The sequence below is a fragment of the Pan paniscus genome, chromosome 8 (assembly GCF_029289425.2).
Source record: "Pan paniscus chromosome 8, NHGRI_mPanPan1-v2.0_pri, whole genome shotgun sequence".
Classification (NCBI taxonomy): domain Eukaryota; kingdom Metazoa; phylum Chordata; class Mammalia; order Primates; family Hominidae; genus Pan; species Pan paniscus.
Window position 1 is genome coordinate 114,948,634 of NC_073257.2, and position 27,307 is coordinate 114,975,940.

The following is a 27,307-nucleotide window of genomic DNA, read 5'->3' on the forward strand; positions in this document are numbered from 1 at the left end:
TGCAGTAACGGATCCTTAATCTTGAGTCAAGCACAGATAACACACCCATTTTACTTGGACACCCAGCATTGAAACTTTTAAAATTATACTACTTAAGTATATGTCAGTATAAAATTGACTAGGTATAAGATTCCTTTGCTTAGAACTCTTATATATAACTATAAACCAAAACAAACTATCAAATGAATAAATTCTCAATGTGTAGATGATATTTGGCTGACCCGGAAGGGCCCCATCCCAGGGCTATGGAGGGCTGCTGCCGTGCGAGCTCCCTTGCATTCAGCACACCTGGGCCTTTGTGTGTCCAAGATGTCTGCACCCTCCAGCCCTTTGCCAAATTTGAGCTACTTTGAATGTTTCTACAGTGTGTCGTGCTATTATTTGGCCTCCACTGGGTGTGACTGAATTACTTCCCTGTTAAATCCCACTCTGTTCCCTACTCATTAGCTCAGTGCTTCTCAGAATTTAATGTGCAGAGGATTCACCTGTGGGTCTTGTTGAACTGCAGATCCTTCAGTATGAAACGAATGCTTCAGTAGGTCTGGGGTGGAGTCTGAGATGCTGCGTTACCAGCAAGCTCCCAGTTGACAGTAGCAAGGCTTAGCTGTGATGCTCCAAGTAATACCACGTGGCACCAGAGTGGCCAAGGCGGGTGCTGGCACTGACATCTGGTGGTAGCACTTGATTGGAAAATGGTCAGTCAGATGGTCCAAAATGTGTCTAAATTAATTTTGACCATCAATATTTAGAAAAGTAAATTTAGCAAACTTGCTGAGTCTGGCCATTCCATTGCAGACTCCAGATTGAAAGCATTGCTAGAGAGTGTCGGGGCACCAGGTCTCCCCAGGCTTTGAGTGGGCATCTTTGGGTGCTGCAACTCCTCTCTCGGTTAATACAACCCAGTCTTTGTGCCCCTGGCATCTGATCACCTGCTTTCAGGAGTCAGGCCCCCCTGAATACTTTGTGATGGCGATTTAAAAAACAAGAAGGTGAGCGGGAGACCAGGTGGCTGCTCAGCATGTGGCACATGGGGAAGTCCTGCCTTGAGCCGCATGCACTGATCCCGGGTTGGCACTGTTTGCACCAGTGTGGTTGTGCCCACGCTGGCTAGGGAAGTTTAGGATTCCACTTTGAAGCCAGGCATGGCACGGGCTGTTGAGTAGGTTGTGGACACTTAGAAACTTTGAGAAGAGGTTATCTGATACCTTTGTCCAAAGAAGGGCAGGATGCTGTGAGAGATGCTTTACTCAGGAAGCCAACTTTGCTGGTCCAGTGAGTCCTTCTTCCAAGTTCGTCAGTTTATAAGCATGAAGCCCTACTTCCCTCTGGGAATTCTTGGAATTCATCATGTCCTGTCCTGGTTTTTTTGGTGATATGCTCGACTAGAGTAAACTTACAGATGTTTCAAAAGTAAAATCAATATGTAGCTTCCTTATATGGAAAAAGTTGTTATCTGAAAAGACACCTAATTAATCTCGAACCAGGTAAGCCATCTCCCCCTGGGCCCTAATTTGTATACTGGTAGGTTATTTGAAAATGAATGTTTTTTGGAACCACTAACATGTGAATGAATAAGATACGTTTACTGGATGTTTTAAAAACTTGCCTGCCAGAAAAGCTTAAATCCTATAGAGAGGGATGTAGTGGGGTGGGCAGGTTTGACAACTCTTGGAATTGTAGAGTCATAGAATGCTATTATAGAACTGAAAGAACTGCAGGTACCCTTTAATCTGTTGCAACTTTATATGAAGTAAAATTACTCTAATGTGATAACTCTTCCTAAGTGCTGAGATATTTTAACAAAGTTTTTGCCAGTTTGAGGCAGAATGAGAAAATAAAGACAGTTGCGATGAGCTTTTCATAAAGCTATGTGTATTCAGTTTGAAGACCTATTACTCTGAAATGATATATTTTCTAAATTTGAGGGGTTAAATATCTGGTCTTTTATGAAATGATGGTAACAGTAGATAGCTGGGTTTTTTTGTTTGTTTTTTTTTTGAGACAGTGCCTCACTATTTCGCCCAGGCTGGTCTTGAGCTCCTGACCTCAAGCAATCCTCCTGCCTCAGCCTCCCCAGTAACTGGGATTACAGGTGTGAGCTACTGTGCCTGGCAATAGTTGTGTTTTTTAAAATAAATACCTTTATTTTGCCCAGGCACGGTGGCTCATGCCTGTAATCCCAACACTGGGAGACTGAGGAAGGGAGGATCAGCCAGGAGTTCAAGACCAGCCTGGGAAACATAGTGAGACCCCGTCTCTATGAAAAAATAGAAAAATTAGCTGGGTATGGTGGTGCACACCTGTAGTGCCAGCTACTCAGGAGGCTGAGTTACAAGTGTTGCTTGAGCTCAGGAGCTCAAGGCTGCAGGATTCTCACCGCCGGTGCAGTGAGCCATGATTGCACCACTGCACTCCAGCCTGGGTGACAGAGTAAGACCCTGTCTGAAAAAAATAAATTTTAAAACCATCTTTATGAAAAAAAAATTTGGCAACCCCGTATCTTTCCCTGTATCTGTCTCTGTAGAGGTGCGTCTTACTGGCCGTTAGGATGGAAATGTCTAGGAATCACTGAGCTAGCATATCCACCCCGCAGCAATGAATCTCAACTAGATGGAGTCCAGAGGGAAGATGGCAGATCCTCCCCTGCCTGGGATCCTGTCTGGAAGGACAGAGGAAGCATCAGCTGGAATGGCAGTGGTCTGGAGTTTTGAGTCTTGCAGCCGCCCTTGCTTAATCAGTCGACTCAGCTACACTGCCTTTGAGGGAGTCCCTTGAGAGGCCAGGGCACACAGTTTCCAGGGCTGGGGCCATTGTTCACAGACAGAGCCTTAAAGCAATGATTCCCAAAGTTTGTGGCTTGCTAGAATCACCCGGAAATCTTTTTAAATAAAATCCTGATGCCCAGATTCACCTATATTGTTAAATGAGAATGCCCAAGGGCCGGAGCCAGAGTCGGTAATTTGGGAATCTCTGCTTTGAGTGTGCAAGGCAGAGCTTCAGGCCTCAGAGTGGAACCACCGCACGCTTCCAAGAGACAGATGGTGTGAACCTATGGATTAAATAGAAAAAAAGATGTACAGTTTTCTGTTTTACAGTCTTGTTTTGGTTGTGCCTGCCCTACCAGTCCTGACAGTTTTATCTCCAAAGAATAGTGACCTGGCATCTGTCTGCAGGGACACAACACAAAAGGCCCTGTAACTTGTACAAGAAATGCTCCAGATAACTGGAGAACCCCAGGAACGGAAGTCACCATGAGGCTCCACTGCATTTGACTCTTCCTCCTGATTTCCTGCATGGAGGGTCAGGCTCAGAGCTGGTCATGCAGCTACTCTTGAGGTTACAAACTACAAAGCAGACATTTGCAGCCAGCACATACATGTCAGTTCAGGAAGAGATGGACACGGAATTGGGGAGACATGTACCGTGGCTACTCCTGTGTGTGTTGCTATCTCTGAACCTTGTTCCTCCCCTCCTCTTTGAAGGGACCCTACTTCAGGGACTTCCCCAGCACCCAGAGTCCTGAATTTTCAACAGCCTTCCCATGGCCCCACAGATGGGGACATCCTGCTGCCTGTCCCTCTCCTGCCAGGGCCACTGTCCTCCCACTGATTCCTCTGTGGGGTAGGAAAGCCTCCTGCAGTCCCCAGCGGCCTGTGGTCAGTGATTGCTCCCGGCGGCCTTGAGCACCTTGAGGCCCTGACCGTCCTTGCCCCTGGAATTCTCCTGACCCCTGCTCTTCTGCCATGGTGCCGCAGTCTGGGCCTCCCTTGTCAGGCTCTGCCATGGTCCTGTTATGGTTTCAGTTTTCCCTCCTGCTCTCAGTCATGGGCTGCGCTTCGGTCCTTTTCCTGTCTCAGGTCCCCGTCTCCAGCCCTGACCTCTCTCCAGACCTTCTTTCTCCCACTCGTGGTGTCCCTGTTCCTCAGCCCCTCCCAATGGGCCTCTGGTTCCTATACTCCTGTCTCCCTGATGGCTTCTTCGAATCATGCTGGTCCCTTATCAATAGCTTCTCTACCGCACTCCCTCCCCAGGCCTGTGGCTGCCACCCTCGTGGAAGCAGACTCTGTTCCTCCACCCAGGACCCAACCCCGCCAGCCCATTGCCTGGGGATCTGCTCACCCAGCTGCCTTCCAGATGTGCCCTCACTCCTCCCTGCAAACCCAGAGCCTGGCCGGCCGCTGCCGCCACCCTGGGCCTCCCTCATGCTGTCCCTTTCTCTTGGTCATCCACAGCTTTTCCTTCCTGTATGCGATTTGTCTTTACATAAGAACAAGAAGTAAGATTTTTCTGGGAGCTTCTGTTCCCAATGTCTTTTTCCTCATGCTGAGCTCTTGTGTGCCATGTGGGCTGTTGCTTCTCATGTGCTTGCCTGTCCCTGCTGCATGGTCAGCCCGTGGGGGAAGACGGGTGTCATCTCCGACTCCACAGTGTCATCTCTAGGGCCCTGCCTGTGTGGGGAAGGTTTGTAGCACCTGCCCATTTGCAGGTGGATTTTATATCATGGGTGGAGTTGTAAGTTTATACGGCAAGATAATTGGCTAGGGACTGGTGAACTGTCATTTCTGTTGAGCAGGAAAACCTGAGAGGCAGTAGTTCTTCTCCTGAAGCAATGGCCCAAGAAAGAGCTTTTGTAATTGGAAACTTAATATAAAATGATAGTTTGCATCAGGTGGCATAGCATCTTTTTTTTTTTTTTTCTTTGAGACAGGGTCTCATTCTGTGGCCTGGGCTGGAGTGCAGTGGCGTGATCATGGCTCACTGCCTCACAGGTTCAAGTAATCCTCCCAAGTAGCTGAGACTACAGGTGCACGCCACCATGCCTGGCTAATTTTTGTAGAGATGGGGTCTTGCTGTGTTGCCCAGGCTGATCTTGAACTCCTGGGCTCAAGCAATTTGCCTGCCTCAGTCTCCCAAAGTGCTGAGGTTACAGGTATGAGCCACTGCTCCCAGCCTCCTAGCATCCTGATGAAGAGCTTGTTCTTTACTAAATCTTGCTGATCCCCCCTCCCCTGATTTGTAGGAGGGGAATGATTTGTCTGCTGCATTGAGTTGTGCACATTAAATGAATTCATAAAACACTGATGTGTTAGCACAATTCCTTTTCAATACATGGCATCTTAATTTTTGTTCACCCATTGTAAAGGATGCCTCACACAGTTGTAGTAATGGGAACAAGAGCATTTCTGACCCTTGGCCTGAGAAACTAGAAGTGAAACTGACTTAGAGCATTTCAGTAGCCTAGAAAACACAATGAGCACCTACCATGCAGGGATTATAGTGGACCCTGGGGTTCCAGGGATGAATAAGACACTCTATCCCAAAAGAACTCATCAAGGTAAAGAAGAAGTTGTCGACAAGTTAGCGAAAGTGAAGAAAAGGGAAAATCTTAGGGGGAGGAGAGGGGAACTTTATTTTAATGGAAGGAGACTTTCTTCAAACTGCTTTTCCAAGACAGGAGAAAAATCCCATGGAATTTAAGTGCCTCCAGGAGTGTAGACAGCAAGTTACCAGCCTGCGAGGGGTCTGCTCAGTGGTCAGGACACCGTGCTCGTGAGACAGAGTGGGTTCTACCCAGGTTATTCCTCTCTGTTCCATGGCCACAAACCATGTCGGCCCTTGACCCTGATTCAGCCCCGGCCCTGGCTCCTTGGACAGCCTAGGCAGCCATCGCCCAGCATCATCTTGGTGCTGGTCCCACTGATGGAGCAAGAGCACCACCTTTCCATTGCTGGAGGCCTCCTGAAGAATCCAAGAACTACAGATATTGGGAAGATACTAAGTGGACTTACAGAAAGTAAACATCACAGGCCAGGCACAGTGATTCACGCCTGTAATCCCTTTGGGAGCACTTTGGGAGGCCAAGACAGTGAGACAGGATTATTTGAGCTCAAGAGTTCAAAACCAGCCTAGGTAACATAAGGAGATCTATCTCTACAAAGAAAACTGTATTTTAAGTTTTTAATTTAAGAATTATTTAAAAAATAAACATCACATTTACACTGTCACCTCTGTATAATCAGCCAAATCCAGTTTTCATATTTAAAGCGAATGAGCCCCCTCCTCTCAGTGGGAAAGATGAGCTGAAGCTTTACTCCCTCGATAGTGTTGGGAAAAGAAATCAGACAAAAATCTAAGGAAGGACCAAATATTGTACAGAGTGTGCCAGTAGGCTTTTGCAACTGGACTGAAAATACCTGCCTTTTCTCTCCACAGGGGAAAGTGGAAGTTGAAGCTGGGAAAGAAGGTATGAAGTTTGAAGCAAGCGCCTTCTCATACTATGGCGTGATGGCCCTGACAGCCTCTCCAGGTATGTTTGGTTCCCAGCCGCATAGGGCAGGACCACGTGTTAGGAAGTAAGGCCCCTCTCCTTTCATCTTGCTTTCTGTATCTGCCAGCTGACCCCATTCACTTCCTTTTTGAACTTTTTTTTTGAAGTATATCATATATGCAGAAAATCTGCACAAATCCTAAGTATATACCTCCATGAATTCTCACAAACTGAACACGTGTAAAGTGGCACCCAGACCAAGAGACAGGACGTTACCAGCCCCACAGAACTCCCATCACGCTCCCTTTTAGTCACTGGTCCCCCAGAGTAACTGCTTTCTTGACTTCTCAGCCTAATTCTGCCTGCTTTTGAACTTTGCATAAATGGAGACACTGTGTGTGTTACACAGAGGCTGGCTCCTTTCTCTGTGTCGTGCTTGTCACATCACCTCTGTTGCTGTGTGTGATCACACTATTTCCTCTTGCCATGTCTAGTATGCCACTGTGTGAATACACAGCAGTGCACGTGTCCTTTCATTGCTGATAGACATTGGGGTAGTCCCGTCTGGGGCTACTGTCAATATGTGGCTTTGAACATTCTTATACATGTCTTTGGGTGAACGTGTGTGTCCATTTCTGCTGGGTGCGCACCTGGGACTGGCACTGCGCGTCAGAGGGTGTGCCTCTGGATTCAGCTCTGATGTACCTGCTTACTCCCAACCTGTGCTGTGTGAATTCTGGTTGCTCTGCATCCAGCACTTGGTATTGTTGAGTCTGTTAAATGTTAGCAGTTTGGGAGGTCTTAATTTGCATGTTTCTGAGGACGAATGAGGTTGTTGCTATATACTGACTGCCTGTGGCCGGCTCTTGTCTGGAGAGCTGGCCAGGCGAGTCAGCCAGTTAAGGGTGGGTGGCCATGGGGGATTGACAGTTCTCTGAGCACAAGATTCCAAGATGCCAGCCAGCCAGATGTGCTCTCAGACATGAACACAGATAGATACCTGGTGGCTTGCTGGCCTCTGGGGATGGCGCTGCTTGGCAGAGCGCACACGCTTGCTATTAATACCTGAGGCAGCCTGAACAGGTCGGGCAGGTCGACAGAGGTGCTGGGGTGCCACCTTGTGGCAAAAACACCAAATGATGTGCGGTTTTAGGAAACTTCATTTACAAACCTCAAACCTAAAAATAACCCATTTTAAAAGAATTCCTGAAAGCCAGGCTTCCAAGGGGAGGAGATGCCTCCAGACAAGACTGTTTCTGTGACATTGGTCTTCAGCGACTGCTCCACCCAGTAGTCTGAGGAACCCAAAGATGTTTCAGTTAGAAAGTCACTGAGACGTCAAGAATTCTGTCGTATTTCTAAACTTCCTCTGCCCCAAATGCCCCTTCTCACTATCCTTGTGCAGGTGTTTGAGTCCTGGAGGCACAGTGTCCCCACTGTCAACTGCTGACCAACACCCAACACCCACTGTGAACATGGGCCTGTCTGACCCTACTTAATGAGTAGGTTTCTGTTGTAAACTTGAAGGTGACCTTCGTTTTCACTGCTTAGTGAGAGAGACAGGGTAGCTCTTACCTAGGCATGAGAAGACTTGGGTTATAGCTTCAGTTCCATCACAGGCAGGTCGTGTGGTGTTGAGCGAGGCCCTTGGTCTCATCCTTGTTAAGAGGATATAATGATGCCAGCTCATGTGATTATTAGAAGACTAGGATGCAGTGATCCTCACACAAGTGCTTCGTCCCCTTGAAAGCATGAGGGGAAATGTGAGTATAGTAGAAAGGTGCCTGACTGTGATGAGTTTTGGCAGCTGACCTCAAATTAGCCCCAGGTGAGCAGAACCAGATTTATAAGATGGCTTTGAAAAGAAACTAGGAGTGGGTTGTACATTTCTACCAATTACTGGTTCCTGAAACATAAATACCAGCGCAGTTCCTGTTGAACTGTAATGGAAGGACAAGTCTCATTCAGAAGAGGATGTGGTGAGCAGCCCTCTGAGTCTGGAACTGCTAAAAAGGAAGGGGAAATCACTTGAGGTCAGGAGTTCAAGACCAGCCTGGCCAACATGGTGAAACCCCATCTCTACTAAAAATACAAAAATTAGCCAGGCGTGGTGGCACATGCCTGTAGTCCTAGCTACTTGGGAGGCTGAGACAGGAGAATCGCTTGAACCTGGGAGGTGGAGGTTGCAGTGAGCCCAGAGCACGCCACTGTACTCCAGCCCAGGTGACAGAGTGAGAATCCATCTCAAACTAAAAAAGCGGGGGGGAGTTTCATTAATGGCATCTTACCTATTCCAAAGCCTAGTATTTTACTTAACTTTACAACTAAGATTTGGGAGTTTGTATATTCATTGAGAGGCACAGTTAGTACAGATATCGCAAGGTAAAGTTTCTGTTTATTGATGTTCGCTGTCTGGGGAAAACCGACAATAATCAGTTCTTAAGACCTACCTGCCCCAGAGGTGTGATTCCTGCTCAACATTTCATGTTCTGAGACTTTTCAATCTGATGGGGCAGTGAGTAAGTGGTGATGAGGATGACTCTGGTCTGCATTCCCAGGAAATCTGTGTATGTGTTCTTTACTTACTTTCCTCTATGTTGAGATTTGAAAGTGTTCCTAACAATTCAAAGCTTCAGGTCAAAATTAAAATGAGCTAAAGTTGCACAGATGGGGAGCTGTAGGCTGTGCAGTGAGTGAGTATTGGGGTGCAGGCGCCAGCGGTTTGAGTCAGGCTCTTAGGGCAGTTGACTAATCGAGCTCCCCTTTTGCGCAGCTACTGGTGATTTAAGCCCTTAAGAGTAGCACGTTTCGAGCTATCAACCCCAATTGGTTATTAGTGGCTTAAGAGATTTCTTGGTTAGTAACAAACTCGTGGGTAGGATTTCTCCTGATCTTGGCCTCCCTGTATTCCTCTTCCTGGAAAGCAGTGTGTGTTGTTTTGTTTCTATAATACCATACCGACGTGCATTTCTGCAACTGAATGCTCATATTGTATTGATAGAACAAGTATCCCCTCCTGTCCCTTGATTACAGAGATCTCTGTTCTTGCCTTTTGATGCGATCTCACCCTGTTTTTCTCCATTTTTCAGTTCCTTTGTCCCTGTCTCGTACCTTTGTTGTCAGCAGAACAGAGTTGTTAGCAGCAGGTTCTCCAGGTAATTCTGCATGCTTCCTTTCCGTAATTCTCCTGATTGCCTTCCTTGCCCCCCATCACGCCTGGCTGGCTGGGTCTGCTCCCTTTACCTGGACAGGCTGTTTTCAGTGTTCCTTGGAGTGCTAAAGCTCTAAGGTTCCGTAACTTTATAGCGAGCTCTCCAGGAAAGCATAAGCCACAGCAGGTGGAGAGTCCAGAACAGCACAAAGTCACCATGCACAGGAGTAGCCATGAAGCATGGAAAGGGAGGGCGGCTCTGGTGTGGATTGTTAGCGCTCCCTGCCCTTGTGGCTGACCTTGAATTTTCAGGTCAGCAGTAGGGGACTGTTCTTGGTTCTTATTCTGACCTCAGCAAGTCATGGTGTGTGGAGTTTGCAGAGGCCCTGAGGGCCTCAAACCCTGAGGCCGCTTTTATAGAGCACATTTGCCAAAGGCCTGAGAGCTGTGAACTCTTCCTGGTAAGCAAGAAAAATACCCCATCCACACAGGCGCACGACATTCTTGTATCCTGGGTTCTTCCCACATCCGTGTGAGTGGAGCGCGAGCGCCTCTGCTGTCCGCCAGGCAGGTGGCCCTACTTCTCCCCACCACCAGGCAGGCGACCCCGCTTCTCCCCACCACCAGGCAAGCGACCCCGCTTCTCCCCGCCACCAGGCAGGCGACCCCGCTTCTCCCCGCCACCAGGCAGGCGACCCCGCTTCTCCCTGCCACCTGACTTTGTTTTGGAGTGAACACCCGGCACATTCCTATCCCGCTGCTGCCGACTGCCCTGCAGGAGAGGGTGGCCAGTCCTAACTAATACGTCCAGCCATTAAAAAGAAGGGAAAAGGCTTAATCTGTCTTTAATTAAAATTGCTGGGATTTCCTAGTTGGTAACACAATTTTCCTATATTTATCTTCGGAGTTTTTTCCATAATTACTATCATAAAACTTTGGAACATAAACTTGGCCACAAAACCTGACCTGAACTGGGGGTCAGCCACTACGGTTTTAGCTCTACTTGTTGTGAATCCTTGTCCGTCTCACCAAAAGTTAATGTGTTTGCGGACTAGGGCCGCCCCAGAATTGCTGGTGGTGTATGTAACATGGGGTGTATGGACTGTATCACCTTCCAGAATTCAAACATCTCTCTGGCCCCCAAGGGCTTCAGATGAAGAATGTGGACCTTTATTATTATTAATATTTTAAGTAAGATGGCACTTGAGGCTCTGAGCAGTGGGCTGAAGCTCAGGGTTGTAGCACCTCTGCTCGCGCTGGCGCCCATCAAGCTGTTGAAAGGGACATGGAAGGCAGGGCCTGCTCCTCCAGAGGGTGGCCATGGGGCCAGGCATCAGGCTCTTGGCAGAGGAGAGGGTCCACTCACACAAACAGAGGGCAGTGGGGCGAGAGGAAGCAGACTGAGTCTAGATGCTTTGGAAGATCAGAGAAATCCCCCTAAAATCCTTCTCAGGAGAAAACAGGAGACTCAGAATTACTGCAGGAGGCCTCAGACAAGCAAAGTACCTTGAAATGTTTTGTTTTTATAGCCTTCAAATGTTAACACACAAACACTGTTTCAAAGGTATCTAGAAATGGTGATGAGATTGGTGGCCAAAGCGCAGGGATACAGTAAGATCTCGTTTCAAAAAAAGGACTAATCTGTCACCCTGGGTGAAGTCACTGCATGTGCAAAACCTTGGTCATGGGGTGGGCGCATGGTGGCAAGGTCCGGGAGGAAGCTGACAAGAAAGAATAGAAAATGCCAACTGGGCTCACTTATGGGGTACCTACTGTTGTCAGATAAGCACTTTGTACGTGATCTTATTTTTAATCCTTGTCAGACCTTATAAGATGGGTACCAGGGCTGGGTGCAGCACTCACACCTGTAATCCCAGCACTTTGGGAGGCCAAGGCAGGTGGATCACCTGAGGTCAGGAGTTCAAGACCAGCTTAGTCAACACGGTGAAACCCCGTCTCTACTAAAAATACAAAAATTAGCTGGGCGTGGTGGTGCATGCCTATAATCCCAGCTACTCAGGAGGCTGAGGCAAGAGAATTGCTTGAACCTGGGAGGTGGAGGTTGCAGTGGGCCAAGATCGCACCACTGCATTCCAGCCTGGGTGACGAGAGGGAGACTGTCTCAAAACAAAACAAAACAAAAGGGTACCCGGTACCATCATCCACATTTTACAGATAAAGAATCTGAAACTTAGCAAAATTGGGTCACCTATTCAAAGATCCATTCTGCTAAATATAAACGTCTGATAAATTGTTAATTTGCCTTGTTCTCGTAGAAATGGAAACAAGGGGAACTGCCACTCTGAATTTAATTTGTCTAACAATGGACAATTAGTTCATGACTTGACAATTGGAGGGAGAGTTAAGATACAAAAATTTTAGGAGAAAGTGGCCAGGCACGGTGGCTCATGCCTGTAATCCCAGCACTTTGGGAGGCTGAGGCGACAAGATCATTTGAGCTCAGGAGTTCAAGACCAGGCTGGGCAACATGGCAAAAACCCCATCTATACCAAAAATACAAAACTTAGCTGGGCATGGTGGCACACGCCTATAGTCCCAGCTACTCAGGAGGCTGAGGTAGGAGGATCCCCTGAGCCCAGGAGGTTGAAGCTACAGTGAGCCAAGATCACACTACTGCATTCCAGCCTGGGTGATAAAGCAAGACCCTGTCTCAAAAAGAAAAAAATATTAGGAGAAAGTGAACTCATCACTGGAGATTCTTGGAGTACTTATGTTTTGTTCCGGGTGTCCTGTTTTAAGACGGTGATGGGGTGAGATGAACAGCTGCAAGATTTATCCTAGAGAAGAGACTTAAGGAGACCATCACTCTCTTCACCTATCTAAGGGCTATTTTGAATAGCAGAGAAAGAAAAGGTACTAAAGCTCCACACAGAGGAAGTGAGGCTGTCATCTGAAGTTAGGGAGGCACATTTGGATGGGCACGATGACAAACTTTCCCGATAGCCGAAGGGCAGGTGCAGCCAAGGGCCAGCTCCTCCGAGGGCAGCTGTCAGGGACACATTGCAAAGAGGAGCCAAGCGTCAGATGGGAGAATTGGTCCCCTCCAATCCTGTGATACGATGCAATTCAAGACCTGGCCAGGGTGGGCACACAGTTCCTATCTGCAGTAGTTGGTTAGAAAAGCAAAAAGTGAAAGAAGCCTTGATGAGGGGGCATTTTTTAATGACGTTTCCATTAGAAGCCACAGTGAACTTCCATTTAAGAGCAACAACACCCAGACTGGCGCTCCTTCCACTTTGTTTTAAGGGAAGGGTGCCACAAAACCTCACTGAAGACTCTAGCACCCAAGATAACTTACTCAAACTCGTTAGGGATTTGGTGTCTTCTAGCTTTCTTGAATTCCTGAGACATCCTCGGGCTACCTGATGGGGGATTTTACTGGGGTCAGAGACGAAGATAATAGGTTCAGCTAGAGGGTATGGTATGAGCAGATGAGTATTTTGATCCCTTTATAATACATACTGATTTATTAATATTCTCAAGAGTCCCTTGTTTTTACTTCGGGCAAAGTAATGAAGTGCTGTCCTCTTCGTAGCCTACCTTTGATATCGAGCAACTTCTGCATGTTGGGCCTTGGCCCAACCTCGCCTGAGCATCTCACAGTACCCGGGAATGTTCCTCACGAAGGCACACAGTGCAGGGTTTTTGCTGTTAGAGACTTGGGAGGATTGTGTCTGTCACATACACAGGGCCAAGCAGCTGAGATGGACATAGCCTGCTGGTACAGGGAAGCCCGCGAGTCCGCCATACATAGGATACCCTCTGGCGTACTGTGCGGCCGAGACATCTGGAATCAGTTGGCTGGGCTTGTGTGGCATTTAGTATTTTTTATTTTGGAAAATAAAGAACTGGTTTTATTGGCTGTATCTACTTCACTTAAACAGTTGGATTTTCCCCTCCTTTTCCAGGTGAAAATAAGTCCCCTCCTCGCCCATGTGGCTTGAATCACTCAGACTCTCTCAGTCGAAGCGACCGGATTGACGCCGTCACACCAACACTGGGGAGCAGCAATAACCAGCTCAATTCTTCGCTCCTCCAAGTCTACATCCCCGATTACTCGGTGCGAGCCCTTTCGGATCTGCAGTTTGTTAAGGTGAGAGACGTGAGTGCAGCGTGGCTGGACCTGGCAGTTAGTTGTCAACTTCCCTGGCAAATTGTCTGTTTTGCTCCTTGCCCTCCTCAGAACTCTCCCTTTGTCACTTTGTGGGTGCTCTGCCTTCCATTCTCAACTACACACCCTGTCTTCGTCTGCTGTGCCCAAGCCTCAGGTTGAGAAAAACGTTGATCTTCTTGGTTCTATCCAATGAGCTGCCAAATCAAATGTGGCTCTTTCAGGGAATGGGAGCCAGAGATCCTGGAAAAAAGAGTAGCCCCTTTTCAAAGAGCTCCTGGGTGCGTGGCTCCCTGCCTGGCCCTGGGAAGGCTGAGGTCAGGAGACTTGGAGGGTTGCGGGGAAGGCTCCACCTCTGTCTTCTGCCGGGCAGTCAGAGTACTCATCTTGGTCTGAAATAAAGATGACTTTTGGAGAACAAGCCAGCTTTAGCTGGGAGAAACCAGTCTCTATTTTCTAGTCCCTAAAATTTTGAGACAATATTTGGAAGTGGGTTACATCAGTAAGAACTGACTTGTTCACCAAAGTCAACTTGAACTTGACAAAGTGGCTCACTGCGCTCAAGTGTGTTTTTCTCCTAGAGAGGCTGCTGTGGGCCTGTCGGGATTGAACGTGTGGAGATCAGAGAACCTAAAAATAAGCATTATCTTGGTTTGTTTTCTGTGCCATCTTCTGGCCCCAGATCTCAAGACAGCAATACCAAAATGCCTTGATGGCATCCCGGATGGACAAAACCCCCCAGTCTTCAGACAGTGAAAACACTAAAATCGAATTGACTCTTACGGAGCTGCATGACGGGTTGCCAGACGAGACAGCCAACCTGCTCAACGAACAGAACTGTGTGACGCACAGTAAGGCCAACCACAGCCTGCACAACGAAGGCGCCATCTAGGCCGCGCTGGCTGCACCCGCCCAGGCCCGCACCCGCCCAGTCCCGAGGGCCCGGCCCTGTCTGCCCATGACTTCACTGGTGTGAGCTTGTCCGCCATGCTGTACCCTGCAACATCCTGAGACCAAAGACCTTGTGCCCTTCCCAGGAGCCGCGGAGGAGGACAGTGAGGGGAGGAATGGAAACGAGAGACGTGAAGTTGGCAGCCGGGGCATGGCGTTCAAGATTTTGGAGATGAACTGATTCCGCCCAAATAGAATCATGTTTATTTTTTCAGCTCTCCCTTTTATCATTATTCACACTCCTCTGCCCTCGATTTGCATGAAGTTGAAAATTGTTGCGATTTATTTTTTCAAGAGATCATGTTTTTAAAGTGTCTTTTGCAGAGTTTTAAGTTGTTCTGTCTGAACTCTGCTGTGATCCCATGATGTGACCCTGATGGGCTGGACTTGCCCCTCCGGTAGCCTTCCTTGGCCCTCCCAGCGAGGGGCACCCTTCCTCTGTGCCCCAGTGGGCATCACCGTCGATCTCGCTGGCTGAATGAAGAAGACCGTGTTACTGCAGAACCTGCCAAGTCTGTCATCACTGTGGGGTGTAGCCTGCCTCAGAGGGACCTGCAATCACCTCTCTGAGCTCAGTGGTATTTTGAGAATTTAATGTTTAACTGTACCCCTTTCCCTCAGGAAGATTTAACATTTGCTTGGGAATGTGATTTTGCTCCCACCCTAAGGAATTTTTATCACCAAAATGAATGTTAATGAATTTAAAACCCATGGTTTATCATTGGCAAGAGGCAAGTTGACTTCATCCTGTCATTCCAGCCTGGGGTCTGCCAGCCAGCCCTCCTCCCCGACCCAGCGCCTAAGCTCACAGAGTGTCGTCGCCCACCTCCCTGGTCCTTGCTCTTGTTAACCCAAGATGCTGCTACACAGATGCCAAATGGAAATCTTCCACAGGGCTTTTTCAGTAAACACGTGATGTGGAGTGCAAGCTCCTCCCCTTCCCACTAGAACATACTTTAACAGAAAACGAGTCGGACCTTCTAGCTGCACTCTGTACTGTGTGCCGAGAAGGCATTTCTAGACCCGTGTTTTTAAAGGAGGGAACTTTGGGGATTGCCAGCCCCTGCTCCTCCTCCCAGGGAGCCAACTGTCCCTCCTCCCCTGTCCCTGGGCACATGGGGCCCGGCAGTGGCTGTGTCCCCTGCCTGAGGGCCTCTGTGCCTCCTGCCTCAGATGCGGCCTGTGCCAGAGAGGCTGCCTGTACAGCCAGGGTCAGTTTGGCCCCAAACAGGGATTCAGAAACCAAATGTGTGTTGTGGCCATTTTATGTGTGTCTCCGTCTTATTTTAATACCAAATTCATCATGTAGTGAAATTATGTCAGGAGGTATATGAGTGACTGAATTCTTAACTATAGCTTATCTGTGTTTTGTTAGCCCGAGGGATATGTGCAGGTTGTTGGCGCTATTCATACACTGAAATGAAATCATACTGACCAGTGTACACACAAGATTATCAGTGCCCGCCGCATCCATCACTAGGAAAGGAGAGAGCGTTTTCTGTTTAGGCTCACTGCGCAAAGGGAGGCCTTGGCTAAGTGGCAGTTTTCTTCTCCCTACTCCAGGTAGGAAGTCTGTTCAGCCGCGGCTGGGCTGTGTGCGGGGCAGGGAGCGTGGCTGAGGAGCAGACAGCAGCGGGCCGGGCTGGCTGCCTGGTGAGCAGTTTGGTGCCTCGGGTGTTGTGCATGCCTGGCTCAGTATTTCCTCTGGGATGCCAGTCCTGGAGTGTCTTCCTCAGAAGGTGCCATGTCCCTTAGTGGAGGGAAGTACTGATCTCACTTGGTGTAGAGGGTCACGGGGACCCCCCGAGGGTGCTGAGTGGCCTGCTACTGGCACGCAACCTGCCCCCGTGGGATGAAGCCCCACTGCGTAGCTTGACCTTAGAGGGGACCCCACTCTAAGCATCCTTTTTTTTAAACAGAGCCATCTAGATACAAAAGTCAGTTTCTTAAGATGCCTCTCACTGAGCACAACACCAGTGTGATGAGTGTATAAAGATGAGGGGTCCCTGCAACAAAGCAAAGCGTAGCCCATGCTGGGGGAGGGCATCTATCCCCCTCTTCGGGTCTGCGCAGTGCTGGCCTTCCCTGAGCTGTGGGGAGCCAAGCCTGCCTAGCCCAGCTTCTCTGGCCTCAGGAACTCTGCCCTGTCAACCTATCCGGGCTCACGTCTGCTTCTCCACACACAGTCTCTCGGGGATGCCTTGCTACTGGGAGAGCCTCTGGAATCAGAGCTAGTGTGTTGGTGCCCTTTTCAGAGCTCTGCTGTTCCTTTATAAATCCTAAAGAACTGAGTCTGGGGAGAGGAGAGGGGATGCCAGCTGCTGCCTCTGACTTCAGGGAGAAGCAGACTTCTTAATACTGTCTTACGTGCTCGGTGTGATGGCTTCTTGCAAATTATTCTCTTATAAAAGAGCTCGGCAGGAGTGGCATCAGTGGGGCTCCCAAAGGATGAAATTTTAGCCGCCAAGTTCGTATGCATTTTCTGTTATTCTTTACCTTCTGTTAGTCACACTATTTTATAACATTAGGGAATCTAAAATAATTCCTGTCAGGTCCCTGAAGGAATGAAGGCTAACATCTCCTTTGGGGAGAGCTTAGGACCCTTCAAACAACACTCATGTCTGAGTGACCAGATTCCTCTTCCAGGCCCCATTTTCCCTCAGGAAACCAACCTCTCAGATGGTTGGAGGAGAAACACTGGGCTGTTGCTTCTTTGGGGCAGCAGGAGAATGACTTTGGCTTGGAAGGCCTCTGCCATTCATCTCTACAAAGCCAGTGGGGTCCGGCAGAGAAAGACCGTGGAATAGCTGCGGTCTCGATGTGGCTGCTCTTTGGCACCTCCGCTGGACTGCCCTCCCGCGGCTGTGACCTTTTCAAGTGTGGAAGGGAGTGGGTTGAGTGGACCAGATGCAGACCCCTGAGTTCTGGATACTGATGGGAGGCCTCACCCTCCTTTACGGGGCCTCTCTGGGTGGGACAGAGCCTCACCTGCTCCTGAGCAGCCACTGGTGCCCCACGGTTCCTCTGAAACGAAATCCCTAGCATCCAGATAGTCCTGGGACACTCTGCCTGCTCTGTAAATGAGGAGGGCTTTTCTCCTGCTGTTTGGAGGTTCCGTCCCTTCACTGCTTGTCCCATATGCGTCAGGCAAATTCAAAATCATACATTTAAACTCTTAGGAAAACAAAATCTTAAGACTTACACAGATATCGGGGTGCTAATCAACTAGCTTAAATCTTGATTCTTACATAATTTGAACTTGAAAGGGTACATTGAACTCTGTTCTTTCCTCCCTCCTCACCTCACTCCCTGCAGGGAGTTCAATGCCATGTTGAAGTGGTTGGCATCCCCAAGTGGGAGGGAGTGGGGCATCTTACCATCTTCTAATGTGACTTCAAGGAACAGTGCAAATGTTGAATGCAGAGCTTCACGCTAATACGGAACAGTAACTGTGAGTATATTTACCTGTGCTGTCGTCAGCACTGTACACTAAAGGACCAGCTTTTCCAAGCCTAGGAAAATAATGGTAGATACAAATAGAAATACATTTTCCCTAGGAAATAGAGCAATAGGAATTTGAGCTAAGCAGGTACCATGAACTTCTGCCCTCAAATTCTCTCTTCGGGTTGAGGAGCAGACCTGTATAGGCCCTGGCTGATCAAGTCTGTGTCCTGCCTAGTAAAAACACACAACAACCTCTGTCGTCTGAAGGCCAGCCGGGGATCTGTAGCCATCCTCGCCTTGCCTAGGCCCAGGAAGGTGAGGTCTCCTGGGCAACCAGAGTTGCCCCTGTGGTTCCCCAGGGGTGATCCTAGGCAGATGACTCACCCGGGCTGGCACGGGAAGGTGCTCACCTTGTTCTCTGGGGCTCCACGCAAAAGCAGGCCAGGGAGGGCTGGCTTTGCACGCTATGTAGCATGACCCAAGCTCCCTGGTGGCATGGGAAAAACTCCCCTCTGCTTTTGAGCCCAGATATGGGCTTTTCTTTGCAAAGGGTTGAGGAGAAATACAAGACTGAGCTGGTAGGTTAGGGTCCAGAAGGCCTCTGAGGTGCCATTGCTTACTTCCTTACTGAGGAAACTGGCTCTTGTCCTGGGCCATGTAGTTCCATTCTGGGCTCTAGGCTAGTGGTGCTTCTGTCCATCAAGGGTATCTGGGTGAGTTGTAGGTTAACCCAGAATTTAGTAGGGATATAGGGGTTTGAATAGGAAAGTGATCTGGGGATTCAGAAATTTTTCTGATGTATCAATGAGCAACTTCTCAGTGGATTTTTATACCTCAGGGTCATTTGCAAATCTTTATCTTTTCCTATTTCTTAGGTGTTCAAGTTGGTTAATAGGAGAGAGACGTTCAGAGACTTCTAAGTTGAGGTTCATTTGCCTCCATTTGAGGGGTGAGTGGTGCACCAATAGCTTGCTGCTGTTACTTAGCAAGGCTGTGAAAAGTGGGCCTTCCTCCTCTAGCACTTGCAAGCTTTCTGTCTGCGATCACGGTTTACTTGCCCGTTTCCCTTTTGCTACCTTCTTTCCTATCTGGAGATTCATATTCTAGAGTCCCTGGTCAACCCTACGGATGTGAAGAAGAGATGGCAGTTCACAGCAACTGCATAGAGTAGGGAGCAGCTTTCCTCCCACCATCCTAGGCTGGGGACCTTCTTTGCTTCTCACACCACTGTGGTTGGCTCAGCTCAAGTAAGCATGTTCTCTCTGTATGCTAGAGCTACTGACATCATCTCTACTAGAATTGTTTTAAATATCTTTTGATGGGAAATACCAGGTTGAACTTCAAGCATCATGGAAACAAAGGTTCTAGCTGCAAGAGAGTAAAGTTCTAGGTGTTTGTATGCCAAGGTTTATATGTACGCAGATCCAACACATACTGTAAGAAAGACTTGAGTACACAAGGTTTTCAGGTTTTAATGCCCATTGGGACCGTGAACAAATGAGAAGAATGGGAGCATTGTCTTGCCTCGCTTGGAAGGATGCCTTCCGGCATCTGATCCACATGGATTCACTTTTAGGATGCAGTTCTTTGGGGGCCAGATTTGGCTGCAGATTCACCCTGAAGAGAACTATCCAATGGGCCTGGTGGGGCTTGGGTGCCTGCCTTTTTTGTTGGAGGCTCAGACTTCTAGAGCAGAGCAAAGTTGGGAAGAATGAGGTCTTAGGATTCTCATTCCCCAGAGAGCCCCAGCCTCGCTTCTGATCATTACTCCCCAAGTCTGAAGTCTACTGTGAAGGTGAAGTTATCAATTTTTTCTTGTTTGAGTCCTTTAAACCCACAAATGTATATGCTTTATTTTATATTATTTATTATGTACATATGCCTGTTAGTACTTCGTCTGTGACTAGGACAAGGTCTGTCTTGAAGCTTCCTCATCCATGGATCCTAGGGTTCTGCTGTCCTTTAAGGCAGGTGAGAGGGTAGTGTTGTTTTTTATAAACAGGTTGCTGCTTTTATGTTGGCCCTAGCATCCCCAGCCCCTTTAGTTGGGCCCACCTGTATTCCTTATGACCAGTGTTTTGGATGAGGATGGAGGCAGGTCTCCTACCTTGTGGGCAGGGCCTCTCAAGTACCTCCATGAAATATTTCCAAGGTGGTTTCTTGGTGACAGGCTCTCTTCCCCTATGTAGGGTACAGTACAGCTGTGAGTCCACGGCCTCCTTCCTCCCAAGGCAGGTCACTTGCCTGGCCCCACAGTGATAATGGTTTCTTCTACTTACCTTAGATTACATAATCCATCTTTCTGGATAATGGAAGCTGCCTGCCCATCTGGGCTCTTAATATGCCTTTTCTTGGTTTTGAGGCCCAGTGCCAACATTGCCTTGGCCCTCAAGTAAGACCCTGCTTTGTGTCTCACTTTGATCCTCCTCAGCCTTTATTCACTGTATCATAGTGTACAGGTCATGCATTTGAGCAGTGAAGTTTTCTGAACACAGTATTCAGAGCTGTGTACATAAACCTAAATAAGCACAAATGACATGTATAGGATTGAGCTGATTGTCTTAATGAATGCATTTTATAATTCAAATGATGTAGATGTACAGTCTCTCCTATTTATTTTGTACCAATTTATTTGTAAATTTTGTGATTGTTTTACAAGGTTTTTGTTTATTTCTATTCTATTTAGATAAATGATGTTCTGTTCACCCTGCTAGCAGATGTGTGTTCCCTCTTCCCTTTCATCTGTGCAACACCAACCATGCCATTGTATTCAGCTTGGCTGAACCAACTGCCCTACCCACTTGCCTGGCTTTGCTGGTGGGAAAGCTGGGACTGGATCTCAGCATGACAACATAGAAGAGCATCTTCTTTGGACAGTGTAAAGTCTTAAGAGAAGTGGGTACTAGTTCTGTGCCTCCAAGTCACAGCCTGGTACAGCCAATCCTAGGGGGAAGGTGTCCTCCTTTGCAAGGATTATAATCTGTCCTCCATCAGTTACTCTACATAAGAACATTCGGAGTATCCAGTCAAATTGCCCCAGACATTGGCTGCTCAGTCACTAATAACAACACACAGTGCGGCTGGGCTAAGCCGGCATTTCCTAGGTAAGACCAAAGGTCTGATTCAGGCCTCTCAATTGGCTCTTGAAGACAAGGATGGCTTTATAGGTCGTCCTCTGCTATGCTAAGCCTGGGAGGAAGGTCGGAGCAGGCATGGATAGTCACTTTCAAGTGGAAAACATCCGGCCTGAGTGTGGCGAGGCGTGTGCAGGTGGGTCTTCAGGATTCAGTGGACATCCTGCATTCCCCAGTAATCGGTGTGTATGATACACGTTCTTTTCCATCACTACTTTGTCTTCTGTTCCTTCTTACCCTCATCACTCACATGAGACCAGTCCCTGAAGAACTTACGGTGGAGCTTCAGGGACCCTCTGTGATCCATTCCTAAACCACATCTTTTTGGAATCCCTTTTCTCTCCACTTTTAGTCTCTATTTTACATTCCAAAGAGGATCGTGCTCTGAAAATTTAGCCTCTTGACTGGTCCGTTTATAGTCCCCATTGAATTTATTTAACCGTGGCATTTGCAGTCTTTTACTTACACTTGTTCTGTGGATGGAGACATTTCAGGGAAGAACTGCTGACAGAATTGGCTTTCAGACACTGCCTGACCTAACTACCGCTCCCATCTCCCTAGGTATCGCCCAACTACCTGAAAGTAGAATGAGGTGTATCTTAGCCCAGTGAAATGCTGTCTTCGAACCCTGCTTGCTTTCATTAGAAGCAGGGCAGAAAGTGGCAGCAGAGCTAGGGAAAGAAATCATGGTAGCACATTCACTCCCAGCCTCCTGCCTTGGTTTGTTTTTCCTGTTTTACTCACTTGGTCTAGATGAGCCCTTAGCTCAAATCAGGAAATGCTCCAAGGAAAATGGAGGCAATTTTTCCTGCTGTCAAGATGAGATTTGCCTAAAACTCCCCCCTGCATCCTCAGAGCGCGCACACATCCGCTCATTTCTAAGCTTTATCGTGATGCACCCGGGGTTTCTATTTCACAAAAATTGTGCTCCCTAGAGCCGTTTTTCAACTCGGCACTTCTGAGGAAACAAATATTGATCAGAGGGTCTTGTAGAGAAAGTGGTTAAAAACTGACCTTTTTATAGCCTGGAGTTGATTTCTGGAAACTTATTTTATACTTTTTGAAGGTAATTTAAAAGAGATGATTCTTTATTAAAGCCAAAAAGTTGAATTCTATTAGATGGATAATAAACTCTTTTGCTTTCTTTGTATGGTGGTTTTGTCATTTTCCCTCCAAGGGCCTCATATCTGTGCTCTTATTTTCAAGCAGTCCCAGGACAAAGGGATGGTTCTAGGGCCCTTTTCTCTGACTTTCTGCTGGCATGCCATCTCCCCCAGTGGATTACTGAGGACTGAGGGACGCACGTTTCTAAGGGAGAATTAGTTGCCCGACTTCTGAAGTGCTTTTCCTGTCAGGGTATTAGTGACTGTGCAGTGTTCAAACAGGAGGCCAACACATGATAGGAAATTTTAGATTGGGCCAGTTTTCCTACTGCAGTTCTAAGTCATTGACTTGAGGTCAGTGGGTCCAAAAAGTTACTTGTTTAAAGATACCCACACACTCAAGTCAAAGATACCTCTGGTGAGAACACTCTCTCAAAGACTGGACACTGAATAAACATTTTTCAGTGAACCTTCTTTCCAAGTATCTCAAGAACTTGTGAGACGTGGAAGGACTATTGCTGCCTTTCGTGGGAAAAATGTGTGCTCAGCTGCTTGGGCTCCAGTTTGTGTGGGAAGGTTTATCTCAGGCCTTGTCTACTCCCCTCGCCAGACATGGCTTTGGGAAGAGCTCCATGGGAGACCAGAACATCTGGGGACATATTTGTACCTAGTTATTTTGTGTGAAGAAACAAAGGGACGAGATTCAAAATTCATCATTGTGTTTTAAATTTAAATTGGAAAACATAGATTCCTCATCCTTAAACAGAGTCAGCAAGTTTGAGATGAAATGTTTGTGTTCAATGGGGAGTACTTTTTTGTGTTAAAGCTCTACAGAGAAACTTCTGTATATATTTTATTTTTGAGATCACATACCTTTGTTGGAATGAATCAGACCGTTGTGGCCTTGGGATGAAGACATTGTGTGTGAGGACAGGGAAAAATGGTTGAGAAATCCAGGTTAAAGAATAGAAAAGCTTTTTTCTCATTCTATAAATGAACATGCTGCCTGTTTAAAGGACTTGCTTTCTGCTGTTTCTAGATACCTAGCAGCGCGAGAACTGTGTGATGTGCTGCGTTCTTGTTATGGGAGGTGCGTGACGGGGCAGCGGGGGTTTCTGGAAGTCACCTGTTTCTGCTTTCTGGCTGCCTGTGCCTGTGGTCATCCCTGCTCCTTAGCAGTAGTGCATGTTTTTCTTCTATCTGCAGGGTTGCTCTGGTAGCTCCACGGTAGAGATTTCACTCTCAGGGCCTCCCAAAAGTTGTGTATCATTTGAAATTGTTCTATTTGAGGAAAAACTTTTAAGAAAAGCTGGATTCCCTGATCACCACTAAAGATCATCATGAGAAACATAAGTATTTGAGCCCTAAACTACTAAGCCCAGTGAGGAATTGGAGCGTTAACTGTATGGCAATAGCTAGATCATAGTTACCATTTTTCCCACCATCAAAGACAGATGAAATAGTTTCCATAACATGGAATGTGGGTATGGGTAAGGTTCCTACCCTAATACAGACTTAAATATGTAATTGTTTGTCTCAGGCTATTCGTGGTGAATAAGCAGAGTATTTATTTTAAAATGACCAGGCAGCCTTGGAAAAATTGCTGGGCTTTAAAGTTGTTGACAAAGTATTTCTTAAATAAATACATCTGATTTAGAAATACCTAAACATGGACAAAATACTTTTAAATCTGACATGCAACTGCATGTGGCTTTTTAAAGTGGTTTCTTAACCATGCTAATGTGACTTAAGGATTTGTAGTTCTATTAAAAACGACTTCTAAAAGTATCTTAGGGTAGCTTGAAGGGTTTGCATTATTTTAGGTCTCAGCAGAGGTATGCTTATGGCAAGAGAAAAATCTTAGGTCTAAATAGAACACTAAACTTTCTTGGCTGTGACCAACTTTTCTGAAGTACACCATCAGAGTTTTCACTGACTATCTTTGCAGAGATGAATGAATGTACTGGGCAATTCCTCTGCCCAAGGAAACCCGGCAGGGCGTGGGTCTGCTGTACCACTGACCAACTGCTGGGGAGGCTAGGGGACCTGTCAGTACATGCTGTAAGGTTGGGAGTTCAGTCTAGCAACCAAGAAGGGGTTGCCTGGTGTTCTACAATGCCTATAGTGTTTTCAAAATGCCTGGGAAAAAATTCTCAAAAGAAGTGGCAGAATGGTCTTCTCACAGTATAAAACTCCGCAGGATTTTTTTTTTTTTTTTTTTTTTTAAGGAAAAAAGTATACCTTTTAAGTTCAGCTTCCTTAACTACTGGCAACAGAGAGAAACTCATAATTTGTTTTAAAAAGCCCAGTTACAGCTGCCCTGCCTACCCATGGACCATTGACTTCCCAGCACACTCTTAAGAATAATATACAGAGAGGCACCATTTTGCTCTGGGTCTTATGGAATCCTAGAGCTCTTGAATACATTTTGGTGGTCCTACGGAGAGCTGTAACTAGCAGTGGAGTTGTTGCTTATTCCAGCTGTGTGCTTTTCACTTTCCGATCTTTGGACCCAGAGAATCATTTGCCATGGAATCATCTGGCTAGTAAGACACTCTTATATGGATGCAATACAAAAAGTGGTAAATTAAAGCAAAGCAATCATGTGGTCCTTACTCTAAAAGAGACAATATGTAAATGTACTATTATAATAAGGTAGCTCTGCAGATGTAATAAGCTACTCATAAATTATTTGGGTTTAAGAAAACTTAAGACTATGTTAAACTGGACAACATCTCCATCTTGAGAGTAATTAGTAACTAGGATGACCACACATTCTCCTAACATGGGCAACAGTCTAATTGTTATTGCATTTCTGACCTGATTCTTTTAAAGGGGCATATATTCCCAATATATACCATTTAGAATGTATGTATGTTTCTTGGATGACTTAATCTGAAGCCATATAAGTCCAAAGTAGTGAGACAGACAGTATATCCTTGACTAAGTTATCAGGCTGTGTTCTCTGCTTATAAAATAATTTTTTTAAAAGCCTCACTTCACAGTCCTGTTCCAAAAATCTTTCTTTCTGTGAAAAAATTGAGGCCTATGTAACACCATGAATATAATCATGTTAGAACATAATCAGTTCTTGAATATTTATTTCCTTTAAGAGAATATCAAACTGATGTCACCAAATCTAAACCCACTTGAAGACCAATAGCTATTACAGTTGTACTACAGAATAGGTCAAAGTCACCGTTAGAAATATTACACTTTATTGAATTCTGGAGCAGCTAATCTACCCTCCCCTATTGACCAATGACAAGAATGGAAGAAAATATACGATGGTTAAAGAAAGAGTCTATAACCACTGTTTAAAATGTTGAAACAACTTTCACTGTACTGGTGAAACAGTTTTAATACCCTAACATACACAGTAATGATTCATTCTTGTTTAAAACAAGAAGTGATTTCAACTTGGGATTGGGATTTTTATTTATTTTTTTGAGATGGAGTTTCGTTCTTGTTGCCCAGGCTGGAGTGCAATGGCACAATCCTGGCTCACTGCAACCTCCGCCTCCTGGGTTCAAGTGATTCTCCTGCCTCAGCCTCCTGAGTAGATGATGGGATTATAGGCATGCGCCACCACGCCCAGGTAATTTTGTATTTTTAGTAGAGATGGGGTTTCTCCATGTTGGTAAGGCTGGTCTCGAACTCCCGACCTCAGGTGATCCGCCTGTCTCGGCCTCCCAAAGTGCTGGGATTACAGGCGTGAGCCGCCGTGCCTGGCCTTGACTTGAGATTCTGAAGTGAATTTATTCACACTGATTGTGCCCTCTACTTTAGTAAGGTTCTGGCTTACAGAGCCCTCTTCCCATCCTCTGATGTTCAATTTTAATATACAGCAATCAACTCTTAGAGCACAAAGAAATCTGGAATTGGGTAGCATGAGCCACAGCTATATAGCCCACACTAATGAATGTTCTGTAGTATAAGAAGGCAGTTCTTCCCTTTCTTTTCTGGGGGCTTGTTCCTTTGTCCACTTGCAGCTAAATTCTTTCTATAGATTTATCACAGATAAGGAGGAGGTTGTTTTTGGATAACAAATAAGCATTTGTGCTATTAAACAAACAAAAGGTAATAAGGATACTGTCTTTTCCCTCAAAATAGAATCCTGCCCTAAAGCAACGCAAGTAGAGCATACTTCTGTGCAAAGCCAGTGATAGAGAAGCAGCCTTGCCAGAGTCACTGAGGATGAATTAAAGGCTTATAAAAGAAAACTTGACCTTAACAGAGACTACATTTGATCATGGAAATAATACATTTCTCCACTGATATACAATACCATGTAATGCACTGGAAAAGTTGGACCTTGGAGTAATAGCACAATTTGTAACATTACAGATCACCTCTTCCCACTCTTTGTTCCACTCTGAGACTCTTTCCTTTTCCTCGTGTATCCAGATACACTGACATACGGATGATTTTAAAAGTGTCACAAGCCACAGTGGAGCCATATACATGCAGTTCAGCCTGATTTTACCCTTATTTTCTTCTAATACAGACTCCATTACAATTTTGGACCATCTGCAAAGAGTACAGATACACAAAACCAAAACAAGTATCTATGATAATAAAATCTTCAGAAACTTTTCAGACGTACCTTTCATGGAGCCCCCTCCCTCCCCCGAGTAGAACCCTAACAGGGACCTCGTTTGTTCCTGTGAGTCCTGCCAGGACTTGTTTAATGGGTGCTTGGGGTTTTGGTTTTCCTCCTTATTCTTCCTCCTCCTCTTCATCATCATCTTCATCATGGCAGTGTGTAATTTCCTGGGGGGCCAGTGGGAAGAGGTTGGGAGGTTTAATCTCACTAATTGACCGTGTCAGCTGGTGCCGCTTGTAGTCAGTGTCTTTGAAATCCACTGATGTGCGGTTCCGGGTGGCAAGAGGAGACTCCATCTCATTGATATCTACGTGTGTGTGCTCCACCGTTGATTCATGAGGCATCTAGACAGAAAAAAGCTAGAGGCTCAGAAAGCAGGCAGAGCAAAGTAGCTACTCCCCAAATCCTAACCCCTCTCCTCTGTTAGGTGGCCATGCAATTACATCTATAATGGACCACAGGACAAGTCAATATAGACTTATCTTCATAGAACTACTTATAGTTGCCTGTCTTCCTCT

At 46.6% G+C, this 27,307-nt stretch overlaps 2 protein-coding genes across 16 annotated transcripts in view; one reads left to right on the forward strand and one right to left on the reverse strand.

Moving 5' to 3' along the window:
- The window catches only part of CNNM2 (cyclin and CBS domain divalent metal cation transport mediator 2), a 166,037-nt gene extending 143,809 nt beyond the window's left edge, over positions 1 to 22,228 (forward strand). Inside the window, exons 5-8 of one of the 2 annotated variants that reach the window (XM_003825532.7) lie at positions 6,214 to 6,307; positions 9,358 to 9,423; positions 13,349 to 13,533; positions 14,234 to 22,228. In XM_003825532.7, coding sequence (XP_003825580.2) covers positions 6,214 to 6,307; positions 9,358 to 9,423; positions 13,349 to 13,533; positions 14,234 to 14,443 — 555 coding nt within the window. In that variant the 3' untranslated portion in view covers positions 14,444 to 22,228. The remainder of the gene's footprint in view (positions 1 to 6,213; positions 6,308 to 9,357; positions 9,424 to 13,348; positions 13,534 to 14,233) is intronic. The other variant, XM_034931394.4, reaches the window with a different exon arrangement.
- Positions 22,229 to 25,267: 3,039 nt separating this feature from the next.
- NT5C2 (5'-nucleotidase, cytosolic II) overlaps positions 25,268 to 27,307 on the reverse strand; it is a 190,401-nt gene continuing 188,361 nt past the window's right edge. For 8 of the 14 annotated variants that reach the window (XM_034931398.3, XM_003825534.7, XM_024930323.3 and 5 more), the window contains one exon: positions 25,379 to 27,133. In XM_034931398.3, the coding sequence (XP_034787289.1) occupies positions 26,903 to 27,133 (231 nt within the window). In that variant the 3' untranslated portion in view covers positions 25,379 to 26,902. Of the gene's footprint in view, positions 27,134 to 27,307 lie in introns of all 14 variants that reach the window. The other 6 variants (XM_055093336.2, XM_008950866.5, XM_034931396.3 and 3 more) reach the window with 1 other exon arrangement.